General features: G+C 38.5%; 1 protein-coding gene across 1 annotated transcript in view; it reads right to left on the bottom strand.

The window, feature by feature from the left end:
* The window catches only part of Stk39 (serine/threonine kinase 39), a 303,688-nt gene that overhangs the window by 44,161 nt on the left and 235,507 nt on the right, over nucleotides 1-24,020 (bottom strand). The window contains exons 15-16 of the mRNA XM_045147545.1: nucleotides 16,531-16,583; nucleotides 11,936-12,004 (exon numbers count right to left, since the gene is read on the bottom strand). Of these exons, the coding sequence (XP_045003480.1) occupies nucleotides 11,936-12,004; nucleotides 16,531-16,583 (122 nt within the window). The remainder of the gene's footprint in view (nucleotides 1-11,935; nucleotides 12,005-16,530; nucleotides 16,584-24,020) is intronic.

The following is a 24,020-nucleotide window of genomic DNA, read 5'->3' as shown; positions in this document are numbered from 1 at the left end:
AGTTTAATAGAGAGATGGTACCTTCACTGTTTGCCCCAGTGTGCTGTGGTCAGGATATGCAGCCAGGCACAGGAGTGTGTTCCCATAGCTCCTTGGACATTTTCCTATCTACAGCTTCTTGCCTTGGATCATCGACACAGAATCCTGGAGGAATACCTGCACTTATGGGTTGGTTGCCATGGGTTACCAAGTACAGTGCATGCTTAGCTCAAGAACAAAATTGTGCACAAATGTTGACTTTTAAACATTATTCATTTGTGCGTATGTGCTGTGTCTATGTCTGTATGTATGGGCTCGTTTGTGCCATGGCACATGTGTAGGAGTCAGAGGACAATCTCTGGATGTCTGTGTTTTACTATCTGTGTGACAGGATCTCCTGCTGTCACAAACAGTGTGGCCTGCAGGCTTCAGGTTCTGCTCCCATTATTGTAGGGCATGGGAATTACGAAAGCATGTACCACGCTGAGGCAGCTTTCCTTGTGCACTGGGTAAAGTGAATCCAGGCTGCCATGCTTTTCAAGCAAGTGCCTATAGTCCAGCCCCTACAAGTTTACTTTTACAATAGAGAAACTATAAGCCTGATGATAAGGATTAATTTCCAATCAACTGGAAGGTGATCAGGCAAGTCTCTATCTTAAAATGAATTCAGGGTAATAGCATTTTATATAACTTTTTTTTGAATGCAAAATTTATATGGTGCAAAATTAAGAACAAGGTTTTCTTACAGTTGGCAAGAAGGTCTTTGTTCAAAATATGGCATCCAATTCAAGATATGAACCAAATTTAAATATAATTAAACATATTGCAAAACAGTGATATTAACCAATACTAAGTCAAAAAATATGGGTCATATTTTCTTTCTTGGCTTTTATTTTTTGAATAGGTAAGCAATGTGCCCTATACTATATAATACTGCTGTATATAAATTGTTGTGAGGGGCACTTATAAATTCAGCCAACAGCAGTAAAATTTCATTTGAAGATGAGAAGCCTGCCATCTCATCTCCAAATGAACTGCCCATTTATTTGTGTCTAGAATACTGTATTATTAATTGAATAGTTAAAATTCATGTAGGCCCAGAGATTTCTGAAGTTGATGCACACATGCACGCATGCACACATGCACACAGAGGGAGAGAGGGAGGGAAAGGGGAAGAGAAACCAAAGATGAATCTATCTACTAATAAGGATACTATTCAACATGAGTGGTTTAATTTAAATCAGGCATAACTGGTAGTGTTGCCAAAGGTATGTTATCAGAAAGACTAAAACAGGTTTCTTCAACCAAAATCAACTTATTTTAATTAATTCTACAAGAAAGACATCCTTGTCAGAAGAAAAGAATGACGAAGGGAGGTTTAGTCAACAGTCTGAGAGTTTGGTGGGAGTATCATATTCACGCGTATCTGACTCTAGAGTTAAGAAGCAGATTAACATTTCCATTAAGACAGGGCATTTTAAAGCTGCTGAGGAGGACAGAGTAGAGGGACTCAGGCTAATCTACTAAAGCTCTCATTTCACTTAAATAAATTTAATGACAAAGCTTAAAAAGGAATCTCTGTTTGCCAATGGTTTTAACTCCCAACTAAATAAAAAGCAACAATGTAAACTGGCAAGGAGGGCTTACAGTGTGGTTTACTGCTATACCAATTCATAGTCATGTCACAGAGGAACAGAGCATATCATTAGGGAGATGACAAGTGTTACTTTATGCTATAATTGCATTTGTCCACATTTTGGAAGTCAGTGCAGAATCAGACTATTGCCCTCCCACCTCAATCAGAAGTTCTATGTGAAGGACAGATCTGCCACTCCTTATCCAGAGCCCATCATTTTATATTAGAATGTGCACTCCTGTAGATATAAGGACTGGCAGGGTTGGCAGAGGACTTGCTCTTGCTCATATGCATGGGCATCACAGCACAGCTTCTGATTTAACTTACTAGCCATACTTCCTTCTGTAAAATTCCTTTAAATTTTGGGCAGAGGAGTAAGGCTACCAGATTATACACAGACCTTTTGTTAAAGAGAAGATTCTGTGCATTTCTACAGTTTGTCTTTCCATTACAATTACATAACATTAAAAAAAATATCAATTCTTAAGTCTGTGACCAAATCAATGTGAATGTACAGTGTGTTGTCTCTGTGTGTGTGTTGGCATACCCTCTCTGCACATTAATTCTGGCCTGGTTTCCATCATTCCAAAGAGCAAATAGCTCTTGGGATATTTAAACAAAACTAATTCTACCACTTCTCCGAAAAGCTGAATTGCTGAATATCCTAATCAATATATAACAACGGTCTTTTTTGTTAATCTGACTAAAAAAGAAGCACTATCAAATATGAGACTCATTAGACAATCCAGCCCATCACTAGCTAATATTCATAAATATTTTTGTGTGCCAACTTGTAATATCAATACCATATGTTCCTATTTAAGGAATAAATATTTAAAATATTTTTATTTGAAAAATAAAAGAAATTTGAAAAGCCAGATACAAAGAACTATACTCAAATTGATAGTGACACCTTGGAGAAAATAGAAACTCTTTTAGATTTAAATGTTTAATATTTACTTCTGGTAATGCAAAGAATGTAATCAGCATAGCTCCATTGGGCAGATATAGTCCCTACCTAATTCCCTACAAGTATTAAATAACTTTTGGCCTGAAATCACTCAACTATATTTATTATTATCATTGAACTAACCACAGGCATGTCTAAACCCAGAAAGGGTATAAAGCATTTTCCTTTTCAAAAAGAAGAATCTGTCACTACCTAAAAAACTATCATACAGTTGTGTCAATGAAGACACTATGTTCTTAGTGAAATCTTTTCTTTACTAAATTTTAACATCAGTAAATAGCATAGCATAGACACTGAACTGACTATAGGACTTCCTTCACTTTTTTTCTGAGACTCCCATTGTAAAAGTACATGGCTGCTCAATAAATCCCAATTCCTGGTAACAGGCTTAAATAGCACCAAAAAGAGCTGGGAACAGCCTTGTGCATATGTAACCATATGCCCATAAATGAGTAAAGACTCTGTTGCTTGCATACTTTGGAACCTTAAGATACTTTATCATTATATAGCAAAGTAAAAGTGAAGCCACCTGGAGGATCTATGATACCCTGAAGAGCAATATTAGTTTTAATAAAATCGTAAGCACTCATTACGGTAAAAATGTGCAGTAATATGGTACACCAGATATGAAAGCATCTGTACCAGTCATACACACAAACATACAATTTTGAAAGCTAACTGGCATGATTATACCAAGGTAGGGGAAAAAAAATTAGTAATATTGGGAGGATACAGAAATAAAGTGAGCTAAAAATTGTCTTTAAAGGTTTTTATTACAAAAAAAAAGCTTATTACAAGTAGAAATTAAAGAAATTCCCTTGAAATGTAGCTGGGATGCTTGCTTAAATTGCTAATTTCCACACTCTGCCAAGGCATCTTATGCTGAAACTCTACACCAGAACCCAGAAAAGTGCATTTTTAAATAAACCTCCCTGATAAGATCATCATGTAGGCATCCCACAATGCACGCTATAAAGCACTGTGACCTCAGCAAGCCTGAACAGAGAAAGGATGACCTCTGTCCTCAATATTCCCCTCCTAAAAATCATGTGATAAGACAGCCAAGAAAAGAAACAATCTTTGTGAATTATTCTTTTGTTTTAAAAGGATGTAGCAAGACAGGCCGTGGAGTGGCTCAGTGAGCTAAACACCTGGTACTCAATGACAGGTAAGATCCCCAGAGGGGGACAACCTAAGACAGGGGCCATGGTGACTAATGCTCTTACAAAAACAAAAGGGGGAGATGTTGGGCCCTGAATGGCCTAGGCGTGAGGCCTAGTGGAACTTCCTGAGCCTAGCTAAAGTTTGGCGACCTGTCTCTGGCCAGCTATGACTCAGCAGGATGCCTAAGGGCTTCTGGCCTGCTACTTCCTCCTGGTAATTGTAATTACCATTTCAATAGTTAAAGTTTACAATTGGCCCTTACCTCTTCTCCCACCCTAAAATCCCCGCCTTCATCCCCAACATGATATAGGCAACTGCTCAGAGTAATAAAGCGAGTTGTTCCTGCAAAAAAAAAAAAAAAAAAAAAGGATGTAGCAATATTTTCACTGTCTAATATTATGAAGTCCTATATCCTGATCCAGTGCTAAATTTTCCAAATGGAATTAAATTTAATTTTTAATCCTTATATTTAATATCAATGAGGGGCTAAGGTCATACAGCCAATAAATGACTTGGAAGACAGGCCTTGCACTTAGAACAAAAAAGCACCTCTAACCTCCCCACAAAGAGAAAACAGCGCTAGAAGTATGGCATGGTGAAAGCCACATGTCACAGATGGTGAAAATCGAGTTCCCTGGAATCTAGCAAGAATAGGCTGTCCTCCAGACTAAGCATGGGAGCGGGCAAGGAGAGGAAGCAGATGCAGAGAGGGAACATTGTACTCTAGGCCCAGTAAGGCAAGCAGATTCTTCAGGTAGGGGAAAAATCCCAGAAACAGGGAAGGATGTGTCTCATAGCACAGAGAGAGAACTTACAGGAACATATGTAAGTAGCTAAAATAAATTTCATTTCAGTGGTAACTAGTCACCTGAACTCAACATTTATCCAAGAGAAACTATACAAACTAGCTTCAGAGATACAGCTCCCCTGGGACACAGAAAACCTAACACCTAGTTTCAAACTCCACTTTAAGGAAACAGACTTACGTTGTTACAAAGCCAGAAGAAGTGGTATAAAATCTCACATGAGCAGCCAGTGAAAATGCTTAGGAAAGACTGCGCCCGCAACTTCCTCTCGCAGAGCCCCAGCCCTCCGCACTGAGCTGGCGGGGGCAGGTGGGCAGCTTTTGAGTGGGGTGGCCATTTACTCGCCTGACTTACCGCATCCACCAGGTTCTCCTCCAACTGCCAAGGTTCTAAATCCATTAAAGAAACTTTAAGATACCAGCTATCACAAGGCTTGTACAGAATTTATTACTTATTTTCTTTGCATAGGAATTATATTTAGCTCTGCCAACTCCACCTCCTGCTCCCTGAAACGTTTTATTTTATTTTTTCTAATGGGTAATTTCTTAACCGGGGGAAAGGGAATTTGAGGACTTACTATCATCAGTCTTCTCTTGGAATCCTCTTTGAAATAAATGCAACAGGCACACAGATCTGCTCTATTTACATTTTTCAGCCAACCCAGCTGGGCAAGATATGCAAATTATACATGCATATCATCTCTTTTTTCATCTCCCAAACTTATTTTTTTAGACCAACATGTACCCAGAAGGCACTGCCGTCTTATGCATGTCTATTTTACATGAGGTCTAAAGTATTTCCTGTTTCTTGCCTAAGGTAGTGCTGAAGTTAAGCGTAGCTGAAGTGGGTTTATGATTTCAGTCTACAAGCAGTGCATTTAATTTCTGAACCACCCTGGTTTTGCATGAAAGCAATTGCTCCATGCCATACACTGGCCTTTCTTTAAACTAGACTGTGCTTTGCAGAAGTTAGCACAAGACAGGAAGACGGCCCTGCAGCACATAATGTAGATGGCTGTAGCCTGGGTTTGCTGTGCTATAGTAAAGGCCCTAAATATCCACTGCTTCATAACCTGTGCTATCGCCTTCCTCAGCTTTTCTAGGCCACCGATGCCTTTACTCCATCTCAGAGGAAAATGCTGACGGGGAAAATACTAGAATTTTCATCTATTTAAATGCTAGCTATTTTATATTGTAGAAGCTGAAGAAATACATGTGTAGCAAGTCATTCAAACCTCTACATGAACTAGACTATTTTATTTTCACAGTCTTCCTCAAGTGAGCATATTTTATGTTTTCAAATTATACTTGAGTTTTGTAATCTTCAAAGTAAGATTCTTAAAACACTAGAAACATATATTCAAAAGTGTGCTTCATTACTCATAGAAGTGTTTTGAGATAGCTGTATATACCAAATCATAGTATGTTTATTTCTGATAAGTGTTTATTGAAGACCCACTATTACAAACAGGTTAAACACTAGGCACAGATCACTTTACAAAGTATACAAAATCCTGGCCTTTAAGAAACTGATGTTCAGCAAAGCCCAGTCCTGTGTACACATGTACTCTCTCAATAACCAAGAAACTGAGGAAAGAGGATCATGAGTTGAAGACCATCCTGGTTACACTGTGAGGTGTATCTTAACAAAGAAGAAGAAACTGATACCCAAGAGGGAATCCTACATATATAATAATAATGTCACATAATGGATGGGGGGTCCTGGCAGAATACAGAACAAGGAAACAGGGAGTAATGGGAATTTTTTAGTAGTAGGCTGGTAAAGGAATACAGTGTTGCAAGGTAACACTGAATCACCAGGAGAAATAGGACAAGCCTATGTGTGCTTGGTAAAGAGGAATTCTGGAGGAAGAGCACAGGCTGGGGTGGTTATGATACATTGCACAAGGAAGAGAAGAGGTTTTGGGGAAGTGGCAGGTACATACATTTGAGGGATGCAGACCACTGGCAAATGGGTAGAAAGATATTAGAAAATTCTTATTAAATCCTTCTTGTAACCTGGTTTCAGTTGGGATGTAACCTGTGTATCATGAAACTTACTGTTTTGAAGTTCACAGTTTAGTGGTTTTCAGTGCAGTTGCCAGGTTGTATATCAATTACTACTTTTAATTTCAAGTATTTATTCCCCCCAAAAGCAGTCACTCCTTTTTATCCCAGCATCCTAACCCCTGGGAACTAAATTTTTCCTCTCTATGGATTTTTCTGTTCTGGATATTCATGGCCTCTTGTGTCTGATTTATTTTATCTGTGTCCCTCTGGTTGATAGGGGTAGCAAGGACAGAACCTGGGACACCAGAGAAGATACTATTTGATAGAGCTCAGCTGAGAGATAAGAATAGCTTAAAAGAGGATGGTGTTATGTTTTCAATATGCAATGCCCCCTGGAGATGTTGGAGAACCTTTTGGACATACAGCCTAGCTGGCAGAGTGATGTAGTGGCAGAGTTAAAGGGTTACAGCTAGTTAAATCTGAGGTCTCTGCGTCCTGGTCTGCCAAGATGTAAGGAGTCTCTGCCAATGCCACTGCCGTCATGAATTCTTTTATGCCTTCCCTGTCATGATCAACTGTACTCTCTCAAACCATGAGACAAAATAAACCCTTCCTTTAGTTGCTTTTGTTAGGTATTTGATCACAGTGATGAGAACAGTAAGTGAGTCAGATGGGAAGCAAGGTGGAAACTTATCACCACATTCCACTTACATGAGGATGGAGTGAAAGTAGAAAGAAAAGTCATGGATGGCTCCAGTGTGTGTGGGGCACAATATACAAGGACATGAGCCCCTGACCCCTGAGAGGTGAAGACAGCATTACTTCAGAACAACAGACCACAGCTAGAAAGGTTGTAAGAAAACACCAAGGACCAGATTTTGAGATGCAAGCTAAATTTCAGTTGTTGATCACCCTTTTTCATATGAGGATGCTAAATGAGGAGCTGGATGAGTCTAGAATTCAAAGGAGAGGTATGGGTCAGTGACATAGACTTAGGAGTTAAGAGATCAGAAAGTATTCAATGACATAAAGCCAAATTAAATTGTCCAGAAAGAAGTGATTATTGAGAAGAAAAGGTCCAAGGAAAGAGTACTAAGATTTCTTGGGCACAACAAAATTTATAAGTCTGAGAGATAAGGAGGAACCAGCAAAAAACAAAAAAAAAAAAACTGTGATAGAAGGACAAAGAGTGGGTGGAATCTTGAAAATGAACAACTGTTCATGCAGGAGGCCTGTCACCTATGCCTAGTGCTGTTGAGAGGCCAATTAAGAGGGGAGCAGAGAGGTTAACCTTAGATTTAGAAAGTCATACTCAGACCACCAACTGCCCATGGTTCATTCCACTCATGTTGCACCTTACTTTGTATCTGTCACCCCACCTGCCAGCTGTTTTCTGGAGATACAGCTTTGGAAAGAACCGTTTGAGAGTAGTAGCAATGACAAATTCTGACTGGAGTGGGTTCAAGAGATCATTCAGTAACTGAACAAAGGGAAATTCTTTGGACAACTTCATAAGAGGCTGGAGCAAAATAGCTTTACTAAGATGTAGGGTAAGTTGGTAATTCTTTAAGATGGGAGAATTGAAAACACTGATATGCTGAGGGGACATATGTAGTAAGGAGGGGAACAGATTACAAAGGAGACAGCAGAGATCTGCTGAGACTCCTGAGGATAGGAACAAACACATTTTATCTGCTTGTCAAATAGCCAACAATTAAAATATGAAATGATGTCTATTTCTCCAGGAACAAACAAATGAGGCTTCTAGTATACACAAGAATCAATCTCTTCTCAAGGCTGAATAGATTTAATAAATTGCCTATTGAATGTTAATGTCAAGGGTCAGAAAAGCTCTGGGCTCTGAAACAGAAAGATCCCAAAATTTAAGAACTATAGGTCAATACTCCAGACGTAGCATGTGACCTCAGTTTTTCATCCATACAGTAATGAATGCAAACAACCTGTCCTCACTATTTCCCAGGGCTGATGTGAATAGCAAATGAAATAAGCACATACTGCCTATCTGAGGTGTGATATCTATGTGAGGAATTCTTACTTTTACCATATATGGTGGAGTTACAGATTTGTTTTACACTGACATTCTACACATTCTAGGACTGCTCCTAACTCCAACAGGGGGAAACAAAGCCAAATGGAGAATTGTTTTAAAAAGATAAGTAATTTACAGAAAAACAGAAATTTTCTTGTTATATATTATACTTAAAACATCTGCCTTTCTTAGTTTCTTTCTTTTAAAACCCAACAACAAGGCTGGAGAGATGGCTTAGTGGTTAAGCGCTTGCCTGTGAAGCCTAAGGACCCCGGTTCGAGGCTCGGTTCCCCAGGTCCCACGTTAGCCAGATGCACAAGGGGGCGCACGCGTCTGGAGTTCATTTGCAGAGGCTGGAAGCCCTGGCGCGCCCATTCTCTCTCTCTCTCTCTCCCTCTATCTGTCTTTCTCTCTGTGTCTGTCGCTCTCAAATAAATAAATAAATAAATAAATAAATAAATAAATAAATAAATAAAAACCCAACAACAACAACAAAGAAAAGCTTGTAGTTTAAGTCAATCTTAAAACTACACAGCAAGGGCCACATAAGACTTATGTAGTTTAGAGTCAGTAAAGGTGAGTGTTGAGGGAGCCTGCACTAAGAGGATGCTTTAACATACTATGTGGGGGCTGGAGAGATGGCTCAGTAGTTAAAAGGTGGTACCTGCCTGCAAAGTCTAATGACCCAGGTTCAATTCTTTAGTACCCATGTAAAGCCAGATGCCCAACACTGCACATGTATCTGGAGTTCGTTTGCAGTGGCTAGAGGCCTTTGTGTGTGCTTGCTCACTATCCCCTTCCCCCAATCTCCTTGCAAATAAATAAATAAAACTCTATGTGATGATGTACTCATCAAAGTTCTTTCTTTTTAGCTTTAAACACATATTTATTTATTTAAGAGATAGAAAGACAGAGAGGCAGGCAGAAAGAATGGGTGTGCCAGGGCCTGCAGCCACTGCAAACGAACTCCAGATGCATGAGCCTCCTTATGCATCTGGCTTATGTGGGTCCTGGGGGATTGAACCCGGGTCCTTTGGCTTTGCAGACAAATGCCTTAACTGCTAAGCCATCTCTCCAGCCCCATCAAAGTGCTTTCTAAATAGCTATGTATATGCCCACAGATGAGTGCTACTCTCAGCATTGGTCCGAAAAACTTCTTGCTGCAGTGGAAAGTAGTTACTGCTGAGATTTATAAATGGTCCATAATGAGAGTAAATGTTGACTGCTCAGTCATAAATGGGCACCTAAATCGCTCCCTCCAAGGCTCAGGGAATATCTCAAAAAAGGGACAGGAAGAATATAAGGGCCTGAGAAAGGTAAGAAAGTGGTGTGGAACAATGGCTTCTGGGCATAACATAGCTGCTGAACCTTGGAAGTCACAGTTGTTATGGTTACCTGTACAAGACTAGGTTATCAATATCCTATCAGGGAGGAGACGAAGGGCTCATTGTGGGGGAGGCTCCCTGGGAATTTATAAGTAGGTAATGGTTGACAGGGGAAGAAGCAACATTTTCTTTAGTGGTACAGCCATTGGTAGAGCACCCATATGCCCATAAACAAACCTTCATCAATACCCTGGCAAAGCAACTGCAGTGAAACTCACTGGGACACACACACACACACACACACGCACACACAAAAGGGGGCAAACTGGGATACAGTAATGCAGGTGGCAGTGAAAATGTTTAAAATACATTATGTGCATCTATAAAAATATCATAATGAAATCCATTATTATGCATACTTAATATGCTAATAACATTTTTTAATGCCTTTGACCTAAGGTTTCCCCATGAATCTCTCATTTACCCTATCCCAGCCACTTGCCAGGATCAATTTAACCTAAAGGACAATCTGCGGTGAGCATGGAGATGCATACTTGCAGTCCTAGTACTTGGGAGGCACAGACCAAGAGGATAACAAGTTTAGAACAATGTGCCTTGTTTCAAAAAGTAAAAATAAAACAAAACAACAACCTCCTCTGCCACACAAGAGTTTGATCACTATCTAACTGTGAATGTTTTGTATATGAAGCACAATTCTATTTAAGGAAAATATCTCTCACAGGATGTCCTAGTTTAGTCACTAACTATTAGCATTATTTCTTTGGGTAAATTAAGAAGTAAAAGTGTGAATTTATTTTTTGTTCCTGATGAGAATGAGACTGTTAACCTTTATTAGGAAACTGGAGGATTAACAGAAAGAAGCTGTCAATCACTGTGTTGTTTTCATGTATGATTAACAAATCAGTTTTCCTAATTATAAAGGTGCTTTGTATTTTTGAGGTTATGAAAAATCATTTGTATATGTACAACAGTTTTACTGAGTCTTTAGCCAGAATTTCTACTTCCCACTAAAAGCCCAGCATGCATTCTCATTTAAATAAAATACAGTGATTTACTTTATAATGATCTATATTACAAAGTTTCTAGAAACAATTATGCCAATAGGTATGACAATGGACCTCAAATTTCTTCTCATTCACATATTCCACACATTATTCACACATTATTAGGAAAGAACTTATTTTGAATAACTGATTTTTAAGTAAAACATACCACTAAAGAGAGCATGCACTTTCAAGCATTCCTTCTCATTCTCTTGTTAGAATTAAGATGATTATGCAACATCTTAGTACTAATGTATTAAGCAACTTTATTATTCAGGGTCATTATTATGAATATGTGGCAATAGAACACATTATGAAACCCTTACAGACTCATTATCTGCTGAGGGACATAGAGCTATTCACTAGGCAGAACCAGCTACACCAGGTTTCTCAGCTGTCTGCCTCAGTGCTTTCCCGCCATCTAGCCTTGTGGTAGATCTCCTTATTGTTGCTTGCTCCTACAATGCCTTGGTCAAGCAGCTTCCCTATCTCCACACAGCTATCTTTTCGTTCAGAAAGTGGTAGGATGGTAGAAGGATCCAGGGTTTCAAAGTGAAGGGCTGTGTCATGTCTAGCTGCATGGCTTTGGAGAAATTCTGAGCCTCCTTGGGACTTTGTTTCCTCACCTGTATAATGAAAGAACTTACCTAATATAAAAGTAGAATGACCCTATGTGATAGCCTTTGTGATATTTCCAATAATGGAAGCTCTTCACTAGATAAATCATGTCTAGTTTAATGGGAGGGAATTACACTAAGGACTTTGGAAAAAAAGAGAAATAAAATGATTATTAATGTGCTTTCACATGAAAGAGAACATGAAGACTGTTTTAAGATTCAGAGTGAGTTATTCCTTAATGAAAGCTTTTGCTTTTAAATACATTTCCATTTGATATATCAACAAAATGATGCTGCATACTAAAAACAATTTACCTATAACTACATCGTGACCATCCACCAAGCCCGCAGAGAAGAGCTCCTGAGACACACCATCTGCTGTATCTGTTCAATGTGAGATGAATATGGATTAGTGACCATGAAATAAAAATCAACAACCTAGTACAATAGAAAATACATACTTTTCATTTACTAAAGTTACACACACATTAGTTTTAACTGAATAATTCAAATTCCATCAGGAGAAAAAAAGAACCAAAGCACTATTAATTACATCTTCCCATATGCAATTTGTATCTTGCTATTTATTCAACAGATCTTTTAGGAAAATATTTATTTCACTTTTGGTGAACCAAGAAAAATTTTTGCCTTCTGGCTACCATCTGAATTAATCCTTCAAACACATCTTGAGAAGATCTGACTGCTCCCTAAGAAACTTGCTCTTCTTTCTCACCAAGAGTAATTCTAGCCACTAGCAATCCTTCTCTATCATTTGTAGCTACTGAGTTAGAATTTATGGAAAAGTTTGAATGAGTAGTCTGATACAACCTTATACTTGGAATAAATAGCCTACAGGCTCATTGGACTATTAAGGTGAGTTATTTAATTTTATGCTATTAAGGAACTCCTTTAACATAACATTGATCATTTGATAGCAACAGATTCATTCTCTTAGAAAATGATTGAGTAAAATAATGTATTTTATCAATGATAACTGACAAAAGTTAGCAATCTCATAAAGATGGGACTGAATAGGCTCTAGCAAGTGAGTCTAGCTAAAATTATTTGAGAGATTATGAATGAGCATAAGACTGCCATCTTCTATTTGAAGACTTTGCAAAGAGGAATTAAGAAACTGCAATATGTTCAAAAGAACCATTACAGGAGATGATGAGTCCATCTGTACAGCCTTCTGATATTCTCAGAAACACCCAGAACAATATCTGTTACGAATAGCATAGAACAGTCTGGTGAGGATTAGACGTAGTCTTTTCCAAAGTCAGGGCTCACCTGAAAGTTTAACTACAGCATTAAGCAAGTAGCAACATGGTCCTGCACTTTGTCATATCTTTGGCTGCTTTCAACATAAAGTGAACATGGAAACTATAAAAATGAGCTCATCTTGTGTATGTCTGCACATGTAAACATGTGTGTGTCATGTACATACATATGCATGTGTGCAATTGGAGGTATTGTGAATTCACAGTGTGTCATTCACAATTTGGATGATTTAAAGTGCTCAGGCCCATCATCTGCACTGAGTGGGTTTTTAAGTAAATGGCAACATTGATGACAAAGCCAAAGCAAATTATCCACCACAACCCACACTCCTTCTCCATCTTACACATGGCTCAATCTCCAAAATCTCCCCAAAATATTGAAACTCAGTGTGTGCTATTTATATTTCAAGAGAAATTTCTATTCTTTGATTTTAGTGACTATTTCACGAAGGAATGGGATAAAACTGAAGTAGATGGCAAAGAAGTGGTAGAAATCTTGCTGAACAAAAGTCTAGGTAAACCAAGCTTGTCCTGGGCCTACTGCTTTTGTCAGAGGTACAAAAACCACCTTGTGAAAGTCTCCTTGATGGAATGATTCCACATTAAGAAAATGAGGGTAGAAAAAGGAAAGGATTTGTTCTTAGTGAAAAGTTTCTTTCTGAAGTTACAAGGGTGGTGATACTCAGAATCTCCATGTTCTTCTACACACTATCCAAATCTTAAGGAAGACAAACACATGGAATTAAGGTACCCCACACCTAGAAGATGCTAGACATGTAGTATGCACCCATGATTTCTGCTTGCTGATCAGCTGTTAAACTGTTCCACTATGTTACCCCATCTCAAAAGTGTAAGGAGGAAGGAGCTACCATAACAGAATGTAGTTGGAAATGGAATGATCAAATAAAGCTACCCTGAGGGCTTGCACTGAAGCAATAACAAAGCAACAGTCATTCTCTAATGATTGAAGTGTACAGAATGTCCTTCTATTTTCAGGACACTTGGGCGCCAGATGAATCATATCAAAATGGCAGACAGTTAATGCTAGCTGGACAAATTGGGAAGTACTCCCTATCTGTGTATGGCATTAAGTAATCATTTTCTATGCACATAAGTCAGATACCAGTAACAGTGCAGAAAGAATGTGGAATAATTATTTCATGATTCACTAGAGCTATATCTTTTAAGCTGTTTGATAATCCTGTATTTAAACAGGTTGAACAACCATATGTTAATGTCTGGATTTTGGCGTATACAGAAACACAATAAACACAAAGGCCCTGTCCACATACACTTATGCATATTTATACACAGCAATGACATGATGTGTATGTGGTGTGCACATATAGGGATGCAATCATCACCTGGAGTTACACAGGTGCACTGATACAAGGTGAGTCCATTCATGACTGGTTTGTGCTCACTGCCCAGGTAATGCCCACAAACATCAGCACATCACTAATATGGTTTCCATGTGAGCAGAAAAAGCAAAGACTCTTCTATTCCTAGGAAATGAGGAACTACAGCCAGTGCAAATGGTATAGTAATGCTGAAGGGCCATTTCATCCACATAAATTTTTAACTCAAGAAATTTGGTTTTTTTTTGTTGTTGTTAGCTCTTAAAATTAAAATTGATTTTCATTGCTATAGTCAATTTTAAACAACCAGATGAAAAGAACCAACCTTAAAACAAGAATCTGCTCTTTTTCCTTATGATCCTTCAAACATTTACTATATAATTACTAGTTACCATCACCATATTGTCTGGTCAATATTTTTTGTATTATGACAAAATAGATGAGTTTCTGATAAACCCGACTGATATCGTACAAGCTCACAGACCAACTTTAAATTGTTAAAGATGGACATACCTAGAAAGAAAATCAATTACCAAACCCATTAAGGCCTTGTGGACATTCGTTTTGTAAGAGACACTTCACATTTTAGTTTAATTCAAATCCTCTAGGAATCATCAACTCTGCCTGAGAGACCACTGGAGTTCGATCTCCAAGACCCACATAATCACCTGGGCATGGTCATGCACATTTGTCACCCAAGTTCTGTAGCAGAGTTTTGGGAGCACAGACCTGAGAATCACCAGAGCTCATGAAAAAATGGCAAGCAAAACAATATGCAAAGAAATGAAACAAGACACCTGAAATTCTGTTCAGGCCACCACCAGTGAGGGCACTCTGCCACAGCTGAGCACATGGAGACTACACATACACACACACACACACACACACACTCTCTCTCTCTCTCTCTCTCTCTGTCTCTTTCTCTCCCTCCCTCCCTACTTTCTTTCACTCTCTCTTTCTGAATGTGAAAGTATTTTGACAGAACTCTGAAATTTCTTGACATTTCTATCATTTCTGTTTTGCTCCTGGAGGCATATGAATCAGTATTTTCTTAAAGGTGGCAATAATAGAGAGGCCAAGGCAGTTGTCAAGTTAGAAAGTCCTTTTACTTTAGGTTTTGAAAATTTTATCAAATATTTTATTAAACTGAAATTTATGTAGAGCTCTCATTCTTTAACAAATTAGAAGGTATGAGACTAATGTACTTTACAAAGACATTCAATATAGATATGGAGAAAAACATATGCAATTACATTAAAACCAGTCCAAATGTCATGGAAAACAATTGCAAACATTTTCATTGAATATTTACTTCTTTAGGTTATTTTGACTATCAAATAAATAATGAGAATGGTAATTTTTTTCTTGACAAATAACCTTGTGACCTCTGGGAACTACTCATAAGGTTTACTTACTTATCTATTAATTAATCAAGATTTATAATTGTTCTCCTGTATTCCAGGGTTACTACTTGATGCAAGATATAATCATAGTTAATAATAGTAATAAAACACATGGTTCTATCTCCTGGAATCCAGGCACTGAAGGAATAACCAGTCTAGCCTTTAAGTAGCAATAATAACATTTAAAATATTCAAATTATATGAAGCTAAAAGACTGCCATTGTTCCTACCAAACTCAGTATCTGCAGCATCTTGAAGCCATAGACACACTCAACAAAGGCTCCATGTAAGGTGTACTGAGATCAGAGGTCACACCATTGTTTGTTGCTTAGTGCTCATTAGGACTACTGATGCTTCTGTGTTACACCTGCTGTAATTTACCTGAAACCCTGCACTGCCAGGTCAGTGCTATTTTCATGGTTGAGCTGATGTCGTGTGTGTGTGTGTGTGTGTGTGTGTGTGTGTGTGTGTATGTACAGACATATATATGCATACATATATGTGCATAACCATACCACATGTCCCACTAGAATCCTTACAATTACATAACGTCCCTTTAAAAACATTTTTTGGGCGTGTGTGTATGTGTGTGTGTGTATGTTAGGTATATATGCATGCATGTTGAGATGTGCAGGTGCATGTGTGTGAAGGCCAGAGGTCAATGTCAGCTGTCTTCCTTAATTGATCTTCAGGCCCTCATGATTATGAAGCAAGTACTTTACTGACTAATCCATCTCCCCAGCCCTCTAAAGTCCCTTCTTTCATCTTTCCCTCTCCTTTTGTTTTAGCATATTGTAGCCACATGCTTACAATCAAATTTCTGAAATGTTTCTTGTAGCACTGATGTAATAATTTCAATTAAAACTTACCTCTTCCTGGAGTAAACTCAAATCGTATGTCATTAAGTTCCTTTCTGGAGTTTCTGAAATACATAAGATAGAGCACATTAAAATCTAATGAGGCAGAGCTTCATCAAACTAAATGACTTCCAACTTTTATAACATGCTGCTAACATGGACGTAACATTCTACAATTTTGGGTTAACTCCAAATATTTCCTTGAATGAAAGAAATAGTATGACTTAAGTGAAGAGATTTTATTATCTGATGGGATTTATGTTATGTAAACATGCTAGATAACAAACATACAAAAACAAAGTGTTCATTTTATAAAATCTGCACTAAATAGTAAGCAAAATTCTAATTTAATAATATCAAATTTTAGAAACCTTTAGTCCAAAGTAAATAATGCCATAATTTTTCATATTTTCCTCAGAAAGAAGTATTTTACTAAAAAACGTTTTAAGTGAAACAATCAGGAACAATAGTCTCAATGTTCAAGCCAGCACTATACATTAAGTCATGCAACAAAAAGGCATACATTTTAAAGTCAAAAGTCTTATCTAAATTCAGGATCTCTGAATGTTGCAAAAGTTTTCACTGATTATATAAAACTTTATTTAAGATGATTCCATGAAAATGTAAATTACATATATATTCAATTAAATAACACTGAAGAAATATGAAACACATGAAATCTAAGATATAAGGTTTTCTACTTAGGTGAATTTCAAGCAATAATTATAAGAGTTTTAATTCTCATGACAATGTTAAACTATTAAAAGTAATTCTAAACTGCAAGTGGTGGCACATGCCTTTAATCCCAGCACTCGGGAGGCACAGGTAGGAGGACTGCAATGAGTTCAAGGCCACCGTGAGACTACATAGTGAATTCCAGGTCAGCCTGGGCCAGAGTGATAACCTACCTTGAAAAAACAAACAAACAAACAAACAAACAAAGCAATTCTACAGATACTCAAAATTACTAAGAATGCTTTAATAAACACCTTAGGAAACATGGACTAGTAATTTCAACCAGAATTCAGCTGTCAGCTGAGCAGCCCAAATGTCCAATGCAGAAACACATGCCCAAATGCACTTTTCTGAATATCCTCCTGCTCTCATCACATACATGGCTTAACCAGCTGCAAGTCTCTATAACTCTGTGGTATCTCCTGGTCTCTGTGGACACTGCACAAACTATGATGATGTGGTCTGTGGACTGTTTTATTTGGAAATGAGCCCCATGCTTTTTGTCCTACTACCTCCTATCACACTAGATACAAGACCAAGAGGATACAAACTACCTGGTACTCACTAAGAGAAAGCCCTTTTAAATGGACCCCCCCCCCAAAAAAAAATGCTGACCCACATCTCATAATTATTCCCAGGGAGAAATAAGAGGTCAAGAACTGAAGATGTTCAAGACCACCCCCAGATGTTAGAGTCCTTAACCTAGGACTTTACATCTGCTCACAGGTTTCCTTCTCTTTATCTCTATTCCTCTAGGTACCATATGGGAACAGAACTCTTTTTTTTTGTTATTTTTATTTATTTATTTATTTGAGAGCAACAGACAGAAAGAGGCAGATAGAGAGAGGGAGAGAGAGGGTGCGCCAGGACCTCCAGCCACTACAAACGAATTCCAGATGTGTGCGACCCCTTGTCCTAGGGTCCTGGGAGTCAAGCCTTGAACTGGGGTCCTTAGGCTTCACAGGCAAGTGCTTAACTGCTAAGCCATCTCTCCAGCCCTCTTTTACAATTCCTATAGCTGTGCTTTGATGATGACTGCCTGGAAATCTAGCAATCATGAAAACTATGATTCCTCACACTAAAAAGTAGATTATATATCCTATACATAAAACTGTAGGTAATTGTCGAGTGTTTGGAGATTGTTTGGAGTAAGACTACACAACCCTGCTGTGGTAGTGGACCATTGGCAGGGAGGGCCAGCAGGGGAAAACTGCATCTGCATAAGCTCCCAGAACGAACCACCACATATTTACACAGTGCTACCCGGTATGTCAGACGTTGTCACACTTTTGGCCTTAGAATCCTTTGATAGTCTTTAAAGGTAGTTAGGATCCCCAAAGACCTTTTGCTTTTATAGATTATATGTACCAAAGCTATATTATATTAAAATTTAAAACCAACAAATTGCTAATATTCATTAATTTATTTGAAATGAAAATAACTGCAAATATTTTATGGAAAAATTACATTTAGCTGAGGGTGTAGCTCTGTAGAAGGAGTCTGCCCAGCATGTGTGCCATCTTGGTTTCAATTGTCAGCAGTGGTACAAAAGTTACTGTCGTTTACTAAAGAAAACTAAATCAGTGAATGGGCTGATTTTATTTTCTATAAAGTTCTGTAATGTCTAGCTTCAGAGAGTTGAATATATATAGTTATACTTGTTTCTGTGATATACTACAATACAACATGTCATATAATACAAATAACAGTTATGATATGTTAAAGAATGAGTAAAAAAAAGAACACTTTCTTATTATGAAAATAGTTTTGTCTTCATAGGTTTCCTTAAGATTTTTAAGAACTGCAGGATGATTGGACTAGAAGTCAAGTAACACTGGTTGCCCCCCATATCCATGGTTTCTCCATTCTCAGAGTCAACAACCACAGGGAAAAAAAATGCTCAGAATCAAAAGTATCTGTACTGAACATGTATGGACTTTCTCTGACCAATATTCTTTAAGTAACATAACAACTACTTATATAGACTTCACATTGCATGAGTAATTATGTCTATATTGAACAAGTATAGGCTAATTTCCCTGTTTAACATCCCATAAATTATATAGCATCACAACTAGCTGCATAGTGTATATATTGTATTTGTTATTAAAATAATCTTCGACTGGAGAGATGGCTTAATGTTTAAAGTGCTTGCCTCCAAAGCCTAAGCCCCCATGTTTGACTCTCCAGATCCCATGTTAGCCAAACACACAAAGATGAGGCAGAGTGCAAAGTCACACATGCCCACCAGGTAGTAAAAATGTCTGTAGTTCAATTGTAGTGGCTGAGGCCTTAGCATGACAATTATCTCTCTCTCTCTAAAATAAAAATTAAAAATAATTTGCAGATGATTTAAAGTATATGGGAGCATGTCATATGAATATACTGTATTATTAGACATGATAGAATTGAGCAGCTGTAGAATTTTATATCTATGGGTTCCTTCTCAGCTACCAAGGGACAACTCTACATAATAAAGTATGTGATGCCAATATGCAAAGGATTTTTGCCTTTTTGTCTGCCTCTACCAACTATCCTCCATGTTAGGTGACTATATTCAATGTCTTTTCCAAGTTTACCAACAATTTTATATTGGAAACCACAAGTAAAAACAGAAATGCTCAATTCCTTCCATTTTGAAGGGAAATCAACATTTCTTAAGATTTTGTATGTTGTTCTAGAACAATCACCAAACATTTATTTTTCAATAGCTTTGGTTTTGCATGCTGTATACAAACAAAAGTTAAATTAAAACCAAAGTATTCCAATAAGAAGCAGAAGTTGGGGCTAGTGAAATGGTCTTGGGGGTAAGAGTGCTTGCTGTGCAAGCGTAAGGACCTGAGTTTGGATCCTTATTACCCACATAAAAATCTGGGTGTGGCCACACACACCTGCAACCCCAGCAATGATGGTTATAGAGACAAGATTGCCAGGATCTGGCTGGAAAATGGTGAGGTCCAGGTTCAGCCAGAAAGCCTTCTTAAGGAAAGATGGTAGAAGAACAATAGAGGAGGAAACCTGAAGGCTTCCTATAGCTCCACATGCATGTGCACAGTTGCATGTAGCTGTTCACATGTGTGTACACACATGCATATACCACATGCAAACATGCCACACACATGCATACACACTAAAAACCAGTGACTAAGAAAGGAAGTACTAATAACATATTCAAGCAATGAAATGATGTAAGGAGGAAAATACACAAAAGCCTCTGATTCAATGTCAATTGGTGTCACTGTCCAGTTTGTTCTTATTTTCTACTTGGCCTTGTTTAAATGAGTTTGTTCTACTAAAGGTAATGGTAAAAAAAAAAAAAAACTGTTTAAGAACCCAGAATATAATGGTGCACATCCTGATGCTTTAAAATATTAATACCACAAAAGCAATATCAACCACTCATAATCTCCATCAACCGTGGAGGTTGCTTCATCAAGTCATTCTTTTATGACTCTGAACCTAAAAGTCTCACCTTTGGAAAGATCACAGTGATTGATAGTGAGTAGTAGACTTGTCCCATCAGGATGAAATAGAGTTGGCAAAATGCCTAATTGGATCTATCTACTGAAGGTCATCCTTTTATAAAGAACTAATCCTTCCAGACTCATACTTACACATTTAATTGAAAGTACATTTACTTTAATTGATACGGCACTAGATACTCCTGATTTCGGGGAAGGTGAAAATACATATAATTTAAGGCTCAAAATTAGGTCTGTGAAACTTGAAAGGAGAAACAGTTTCCTAGGCTGCTGCTGATAACTCTTAATCCTGCAATAAAAACTTTGAGTCTGGTAATGCACTCTGCATGCATGCTCTGCATGGAGGATGTAAATGCCTTGTGTGTTCAGATGGGTACTTCTTTTTTTAAATTCTTTTTTTGTTCATTCTTATTTATTTATTTGAGAGTGATAGAGAGAGAGAAAGAGGCAGAGAGAAAGAGAGAGAGAGAGAGAGAGAATGGGCATGCCATGGCTTCCAGCCACTGCAAACGAACTCCAGACGCCTGCGCCCCCTTATGCATCTGACTAACGTGGGTCCTGGGGAACTGAGCCTCGAACCGGGGTCCTTAGGCTTCACAGGCCAGTGTTTAACCACTAAGCCATCTCTCCAGCCCGGGTACTTCTTCTTAAGTACAAGTAAGGCACCTGACTCCCAGAAAAATATCACCTTAGAATTTTCTTTTTTTGGTATTGGGGTGGCAAATTCTGAAAAAATGCATTAGTATTAAATACAGCAATAACTAATACTATAAATTTAAAACAAATTCAGTTATTTTTATGTAGTAAGCCATTGCAAATCAAGCTTCAGTATCAATTTTAAACATGGGTAGCACAATATATGGTATGATTGGGTCCTCTGTGACTACCAGCTCCTCTATTCTCCTTATCCACAGACCTAGGTCTGCTCCTGGGGGTGAGCAACATTTTACATTTTTTGTGTATCTTCTTCCTGAGATGTTTTATTCAAATTTTAGCAAATATACATGCATATTTAATTCAAATGGCAGCATACCGTTTTCCACTGCTCTGTATCTTAGCCTTCCCTGAGGTTAATAATGTTAGGCCATTGCAAGCTTTTCCATCCTTTTTTGTGTCGCTATAATGTTTTCTGTTTTATGCTATCTTTTTGAAGTTACTTCCATTCTATGAACATAATGCCTCCAATCTTTCACGAACATAAACAATGACTCTGTGAATAACCCTGTTCTCATATTGTTTTGCAAATAAATGAGCATAGCAGTGAATTTATAATAGTTAAATGATCAAAGGATACATGCATCGGCAATTTAAAAGTTATTGCCAAATGTTCCTTCATTTAATTTGCGCCAGTCTCACTGGCACATGGAAGGCATCGTTAGAGGAACTTTGAAGGAGTAAGGCAGGGTGTGCAGTAAAGCACTGGAAGAAGTGGGGAATGCACCAGTGAGAAGCCTGGTTCTCTGCTGTCAGGAGGTGACCGCTGCTCAGTGCTTGCTGATACTCCCTCTGCCAGGCAGAAAGAACTAGTATCATTCAAAAATTTCAGAGACACAGAAATGAGACCACTATACATGAACCTTCATAGTTTAACTTGTTGATAAATATTTAAAACTTTGACACTATTGAGTCTATTACCACCTATTAATGAGGTTGGACATAAAAGATAATATGTGTAAGCAGCAACGCATAAACGGGGCAGTAGACACAGGGTTTTCTGCAGTGCTAAGACTTTGGTGTTATTTTTAAGGCTATACAAAATAAACTCATAAATAATGCACTGGCCCACAGACTGTGAACATGGGAGAAATTAATCATGGGAAAGAAAAATAAGACCAAAGGAATTTAATCAAAAAGAAAAATATCATCTATACACTTGGAACAAACTTTTTAAGTTTGCAGTAACTGCTGTTCAGTAATGACAAAGTGGTTTTGTTTGCTTTCTGCCCATACAAAGGGACAGTTCATGGATCCAGACTGGAATACTGAAAGGTTATCTTCTTGTCCCATCAGTTCATCTTTAGGTGACACAGTGGACACTCATAGGAGGCAGCTGGTTAAGGGTGGTGGCAGGGAACATGAGTGAGCAAGTGGATCTTCCTGGTGGACAGGTGCAGCAGGCTTGGAGGCTGAAGGACATTTCACAGGCCATAATGTTTATCTGGGCCTCTTAATGGACCATGTCTATACCATCTGAACACCACTTTCTGGAGAGCCCCAAGCCCAAAGGCCAGCTTGGAACACTGCCTTCTTCAACTTTGCACTAATCCCTTCTACCCCATGCCAACAGAAGTATGGGGCCCACATATCCTCACAACCTGATGCTACTAATGTGCGCAGAGATTCTAAGCCACTCATCAAAGGGCATCAGAAAGTGTACCTGCTGTTGGCATCATGCCCAGCTAGCAGAGGGATACTCAAGAGTGAGTGTGAGCTCTGAAGTCCACACGACCAGGGACCTGTGAAGCAGAAGCATCTCAGGGACCCAGGAGCAGTGGCACCCCCCTCTAAGCAGCAGAGGTCTTCAGCCCTCTTTTTAGTACTTCCACAATAAATTCCAGATGAGGGTGAAGCTGTTGGTGTCTAGGCAATTCCCAAGGACTTTACTAGACTCAGTTCCTGGAATGTGCCTTCTGTCAAGAGCAGGACAAGGACCTTGCATATAATAACAGGCGGAGCCATTCATCAGGCAGGATGTTGCTTACATTTTATTTCTTGTCCTTCACTGCTCTGAACTGAAGGTGGATCCCACAGTCTGAGGCAAAGCAAAGGGCTATGGTTTCCTCAGAGCCAGCTGGATCTTTCTTCTCTGTCCCAGGAAGTAGTTGGCAAAGGACTACCAGATAATGTGGAGATATGGATCGAAATTAACATCCATAAACTGCTTCTTTAATCCTTCCTAATCTATTTCCACAACTGTGGAAAAGGAGAACGAATTCACAGTCACCGTGGTTTGAACGGGCCTCTAAAAAGCCTGCCTAACTTCTCATTCTCACCCTGATGTCTTCTGCTCCTCCTCCTGCTCCCATGTTGCCTCTCCTGTCTCCCCTCAGCTTCTGAGATCCTGGCCAATGCAGTGTTTTAGCAGAGCTGGCTTCCGCCTCTGGTTTGAAATGTCTTGTGGTACTACTCATTATGCCTCTTCCTGACTACCCCCATCAGGTCTGTGAGGCCAGGAAAGCAGATGAGGATGGTCAGAAGAGGGTACACCCCTTTCCTCCTTGTTCTCCAGTCTCTAGCTCTGGACTTTGTGCATTGCATTTCATACAGCGATAATCATGTGGTTAT

Source organism: Jaculus jaculus, chromosome 4, assembly GCF_020740685.1.
Source record: "Jaculus jaculus isolate mJacJac1 chromosome 4, mJacJac1.mat.Y.cur, whole genome shotgun sequence".
Lineage (NCBI taxonomy): Eukaryota > Metazoa > Chordata > Mammalia > Rodentia > Dipodidae > Jaculus > Jaculus jaculus.
This window is presented reverse-complemented; position numbering and strand designations above follow the sequence as displayed.